At 63.4% G+C, this 5,893-nt stretch overlaps 1 protein-coding gene across 1 annotated transcript; it reads left to right on the plus strand.

The window, feature by feature from the left end:
* Positions 1 to 1,172: 1,172 nt before the first annotated feature.
* Positions 1,173 to 4,920, plus strand: CDC37 (cell division cycle 37, HSP90 cochaperone). The gene is made up of 5 exons (XM_074167674.1): positions 1,173 to 1,375; positions 2,681 to 2,981; positions 3,107 to 3,212; positions 3,864 to 3,977; positions 4,797 to 4,920. The coding sequence occupies exons 1-5, from the start codon at positions 1,274 to 1,276 to the stop codon at positions 4,807 to 4,809; spliced, it is 636 nt and encodes a 211-aa protein (XP_074023775.1). The 5' UTR covers positions 1,173 to 1,273; the 3' UTR covers positions 4,810 to 4,920.
* Positions 4,921 to 5,893: the final 973 nt, after the last annotated feature.

Below are 5,893 nucleotides of genomic sequence, written 5' to 3' on the forward strand. Positions count from 1 at the left end.
CCTCTGTCCCACCACGTCCCTCTGTCCCCAAGACACTATGTCCCACCATGTCCCCCAACGGACCGCCATGTCCCTCTGCCACCCTGTGCCTCTGTCCCCATGTCCATGTGCCACCACATCCTTGTGTCCCCAAGGCAACGTGCCCACCCATGTCCCTCTGTCCCCATGTCCCTGTCCCCATGGCCCTCAATAGCCCTCCATGGCCCTCTGTCCCCGTGTCCCTGTGTCCTCATGTCCCCCTGTCCCCATGTCCACGTGCCACCACATCCCTGTGTCCCCAAGGTGCCGTGTCCCCCCACATCCATCTGTCCCCATGTCCCTATCCCACCATGTCCCTCTGTCCCCAAGGCACCATGTCCCACCATGTCCCTCTGTCCCATGTCCCTCTGTCCCTAAGCACCATGTCCCTCTGTCCCCAAGGCACCGTGTCCCACCAGGTCCCTCTGTCCCCATGTCCCTCTGCCACCCTGTGCCTCTGTCCCCATGTCCATGTGCCACCACATCCTTGTGTCCCCAAGGCAACGTGTCCACCCATGTCCCTGTGCCACCATGTCCCTCTGTCCCCAAGGCACCATGTCCCCCAACGGCCCACCATGTCCCTCTGTCCCATGTCCCTCTGTCCCCATGTTCCTCTGTCTCACCATGTCCCTCTGTCCCCAAGGCACCATGTCCCACCATGGCCCTCTGTCCCCATGTCCCTCTGTCCCCATGGCCCTGTCCCCATGTCCCCCAACGGCCCTTCGTGGCCCTCTGTCCTTATGTCCCTCTGCCACCATGTTCCTCTGTCCCCATGGCCCTGTCCCCTTGTCCTCCCATGTCCCCCCGTGCCCCCCCGTGTCCCCCCATGTCCCCCACCAGCAAGTCCCCCCGCGCCCTCCCTGACCACAGGAGCCCAGCAGCCCCTGCCTGAAGGGGGGGGACACCCACCACCCCCATCCCCTCCCCTCCCCCCCAGGCCTTGGTGCGTCGAGCGGGTGGCCCTGCCCTCCTCCCCACAGCCCCCCACCCCCCCACCCCCCCGCAATATTTTGGGCGTGCGTGCCTCTTTAAGAGCGGCGCCATCTTTGTGCCGGGCGAGGCGGTCAGCGAGGGTCTGCGCGTGCGCGGGAGCCGCCAGTATGGTCGCAACCGGAAATGCGTCACCGCCGGCGCGCCCGGAAGTACGCAGGTGGCGGGGGAAGCCGGTGGGGCGGGTGCTGGAGGGTTCCAGAAGCCACCGGAGAAGGAGGAGGAGGAGGCCGGGGGGCGGGGGGGCGCCCGGGGCGGCCCCGCCATGGTGGACTACAGCGTGTGGGACCACATCGAGGTCTCGGACGACGAGGATGAGACTCACCCCAACATCGACACCGCCAGCCTCTTCCGATGGCGGCACCAGGTGGAGGCCCAATTCCCCCCTCACCCCCCGCACCGCCAGGCCCGTTCCCATGGCGACCGGCCCCGGGACCCCCCCCCTATGGGGAGAAGTGGGGAAGGGCCCTTGTTGCCATGGCAACCAGCTGCAAGGCCCCCCCATGGGCGGGGGGGGGGGGGGAACCCCCTTGTCATGGCGACCGGCTCCGGGGAACTCTCTGGGGGTGGGGTGGGGGTTTCCCCTGTTTCTATGGCAACCAGCTGCGGGGACACCCCCCCCCTCACTATTGGGGGGGGGTGGGGGCTCCTCCATCCCCATAATGACTTGGGCGCCCCCCCCCCCCCTCCCCCCCCATGGGTCATGAGGGATGTCCTCATTATGGGGGGGGGGGGGGCAGCTCCAGGGACACCCCCCCCCACGGGAGGGGGCTCCCCCATTTCCATGGCAACCAGCCCCCCCCCCCCCCCCGAGTTCCTCCTCCTTCCCCCCCCTCCCCCCTAAATGTCTGGGGGCTTCCTGTTCCCCTGGGGGTTCCCTAAGAGCTGCTCTGGGGGGGGGGGGTCCTGGGCCTTTTGGGGGCTGCCCCCCCCCCCCCCCGCAATCTCCCTTGTGGGCCCCCCCCCAGACCCCAGAACCATTCCTGGGATGGGGGCTGGGCTCCAATAACCACCCCCCCCCCGAGTTCCTCGCAGGGGGGGGGGTTCCTAGTTTGGAGGTGGGGGTGTAAATGGGGGGGGGGGCTACATGGCCCCACACTCTCCAGGAGCCGGAGCCAACCCCATCCTCGGGGGGGGCTCGGAAGCATCGGAATTCTGGAGTCGGCCCCGATTTGTTTGGGGGGGAGGTTTAGGGGCTTCCCCACCAAAGCTCTGCCAAAGAACTTGAGCTTTTTTCCTCCTATTTTTCTCAAAATCCGGGTGTTTTGGGGGGGTGTCGGTGTCCGTTCCCCCCCTTCCTTATTCCCCAGGGATAACAGATCTGGAGAGAGTGCGCCTCTGGTTTCCCGGAGCACCGTTAATGACATGGGGGGGGGAGAGGGGGGGAGAGGGGTTAACAATGCCCTTAATGATTCCCTCCCGGTCCCTAATGGTTCCCAGTCCCTAATGATTCCCAACCTTTAACGGTTCCCAGTCCTTAATGATTCCTGGTCCTTGATTCCTGGCCCTTAATGATTCCCAGTCCTTGATGATTCCTTCCCGGCCCTTAGTGATTCCCGGTCCTTAACTATTCCCTCCCAGTCCTTAATGATTCCTTCCCGGTCCTTAATGATTCCTTCCCGGTCCTTAGTGATTCCCGGTCCTTAATGGTTCCCGGTCCTGTCACCTTCAGGCTCGTGTGGAGCGGATGGAGCAATTCCAGAAGGAAAAAGAAGAGCTGGATAAGGGCTGCAGGGAGTGCAAGCGGAAGCTGGCCGAGTGCCAGAGGAAGCTGAAGGAGCTGGAAGTGGCGGATCCGGAGGGAAGCGGGAAGGGAGGGGGGATGGGGGGGGAACTGGAAAAACTCCGGACCGAAGCCCAACAGCTGAGGAAAGAGGAGAAAAACTGGGAGAAGAAATTGGAAGAGCTGAAAAAGAAAAGAGAAGAACATGCCCTGGAACGTCGACACCCTCAGCAAAGACGGGTTCAGCAAGGTGAGGGTTTGGGGGAACAACCCCCCCCTTCAATCCCCCCCCCCCCAAGTTGGTGGGGTTTTTTTTTGGGGGGGGTGGGGTGGTTTCTCACCCCCTTTCTGCCTCCCCCCCCCCCCCCCCCCCAGAGTGTCTTCAACGTCAAAGCGGAGGAGAAGGAGGAGACGGAGGAGCAGAAAGAGAAAAAACACAAAACTTTCGTGGAGAGATACGAGAAGCAGATCAAACACTTTGGTGAGTGCCTGGGGGGGGCGGAATTTTGAAGGGGGGGGACACACACACATCGAGCTGGGGACCGCCCCCACCCCCCCCCCCTTCCTCCTTGCTTGCCTTTCTCCAGCAAAAAATGGACCCCTTTAATCCGTTTGTTTTGGGGTTTTTTCCACGTGATTTCGAGGCGAAGCGATTTGGGGAGGGGGGGGTTAATTGAAATTTGGGATGAAATGGTGTCCCCCCCCCCCTCCCTCCATGTGGTGCCCCCCCCCCCCTTTCCTCCTTCCGCGTCCCCCCCCCCTTTCCTCCTTCCGCGTCCCCCCCCCCCTTTCCTCCTTCCGCGTCTCCCCCCTTTCCTCCTTCCGCGTTCCCCCCCCCCTTTCCTCCTTCCGCGTCCCCCCCCCTTTCCTCCTTCCGCGTCCCCCCCCCCTTTCCCTCCTTCCGCGTCCCCCCCCCCTTTCCTCCTTCCGCGTCCCCCCCCCCCCTTTCCTCCTTCCGCGTCCCCCCCCCCTTTCCTCCTTCCGCGTCCCCCCCCCCTTTCCTCCTTCCGCGTCCCCCCCCCCTTTCCTCCTTCCGCGTCCCCCCCCCACTTTCCTCCTTCCACGTCCCCCCTCCCTCCGTGTGTCCCCCCCCCCCTTTTTCTTTGCTGATTGGGGCTGCCCTGCTTTGAAGGGATGCTGCGGCGCTGGACGACAGCCAGAAATACCTCTCGGATAACCCCCACCTCGTTTGCGAGGAGACGGCTAATTACTTGGTCATCTGGTGCATCGATCTGGAGGTGAAGAGGTGAGAGAAAGTTGGGGGGGGGGAATGTAATGACCCCCCCCCCTCCCTCCCTCCCTCCCTTCCTGCCAGCGTGGGGTCTGGGTTGTCTTCTCCATCCTCCCTCGCCCGGCCTTTCCGAGGTTGATGGGCTTTTTTTTGGGCCAGAAATGAGGGAATTGGGGAATTCGGGGTGGGTGTTGTGTGTGTGTGTCAGGGAATCACGGAGTTCGGGGGAGGTGTGGAATTGGGGAGTCAGGGAATTGGGGGGTTAGGGGGTCAGGGAATTGGGTGGTCATGGAGTCAGGGGGTCTGGGAGTTGGGGAGTTGGGGGAATCGGGGGGGGGGGGGGGTCTGGGAATCCTGGAGTCATGGAATTGGGGGGTCAGGGAATTGCGGGGTTGGGGGGAGGTGTGGAATTGGGGGGTCAGGGGGGTAGGGGGTCGGGGAATTGGGGAGTCGGGAAGTCAGGGAACTGGGGAGTCAGGGGGGTGGGGGGTCAGGGGGTCATGGAGTCAGGGAACTGGGGAATCGGGGGGTCAGAATTGTGAAATCAGGGTGTGAGACAATTGGGGGTTCGGGGGGGTTGGGAATTGGGGAGTCATGGAGTCAGGGAATTGGGGCATCGGGGAGTCAGGGAATCATGGAGTTGAGGGGTTGGGGAATTGGGGGGGTCATGGAGTCAGGGAATTGGGGGGTCATGGAGTTGAGAAATTGGGGGTCATGGAGTCGGGGAATTGGGGGGGTTGGGGAATTTGGGAATGTTGTTCCGCCGCAGGGAACACAGAGACGGGTGAATTTTGGGGGTTCTCACCTCCCTTTTTGCCTCCCCCCCCCCTGCAGAAACACGCCCTGATGGAGCAGGTCGCCCACCAGACCATTGTCATGCAGTTCATCCTGGAGTTGGCCCAAGAGCCTGAAGGTGGATCCCAGGGCTTGTTTCAGGCAGTTTTTCACCAAAATTAAGGTGAGAACCGAGTTGGACCCCCCCTTTTCCCCCCCTCCCAAACCACCAGGGGGGGCTTTGGGGAACCCCAACCCACGTGGGCGGGGCTTTGAGGAACCCCAATCCGTGGGGGGGGCGTTTGAGGAACCCTGACCCATGTGGGGCGTTTGAAGAACCCTGACCCACGTGGGGGGCTTTGAGGAACCCTAACCCACGGGGGGCGTTTGGGGAACCCTGACCCACATGGGGGGCTTTGAGGAACCCTGACCCATGTGGGGCGTTTGGGGAACCCCGACCCATGGGGGGCTTTGAGGAACCCCGACCCATGGGGGGCATTTGGGGAACCCTGACCCACATGGGGGGCTTTGAGGAACCCCGACCCACGGGGGGGCGTTTGGGGAACCCTGACCCACATGGGGGGCTTTGAGGAACCCCGACCCAGCGGGGGGCGTTTGGGGAACCCTGACCCGCATGGGGGGCTTTGAGGAACCCTGACCCATGTGGGGCGTTTGGGAACCCTGACCCGCATGGGGGGCTTTGAGGAACCCTGACCCACATGGGGGGCTTTGAGGAACCCTGACCCATGTGGGGCGTTTGAAGAACCCTGACCCACATGGGGGGCTTTGAGGAACCCTGACCCATGTGGGGCGTTTGAAGAACCCTGACCCACATGGGGGGCTTTGAGGAACCCCGACCCACGTGGGGGGCTTTGAGGAACCCCCGACCCACATGGGGGGCGTTTGAGGAACCCCGACCCACATGGGGGCATTTGAGGAACCCCCGACCCGCATGGGGGGCTTGAGGAACCCTGACCCGCATGGGGGGTGTTTGGGGAACCCCGACCCACGTTGGGAGCTTTGAGGGACCCTCAACCCACGGGGCTGCTCGGGGAGGAGGAGATGAAGCGCCGGGTGGGACCCCAGGGATGGAAAGAGGGGGTAAAAGGGGATACAGGAAAGGGGTAAGCCCCCTCTTAACCCCCACCCTGTCCCCC

Source organism: Numenius arquata, unplaced genomic scaffold (assembly GCF_964106895.1).
Source record: "Numenius arquata unplaced genomic scaffold, bNumArq3.hap1.1 HAP1_SCAFFOLD_1303, whole genome shotgun sequence".
Classification (NCBI taxonomy): Eukaryota; Metazoa; Chordata; class Aves; order Charadriiformes; family Scolopacidae; genus Numenius; species Numenius arquata.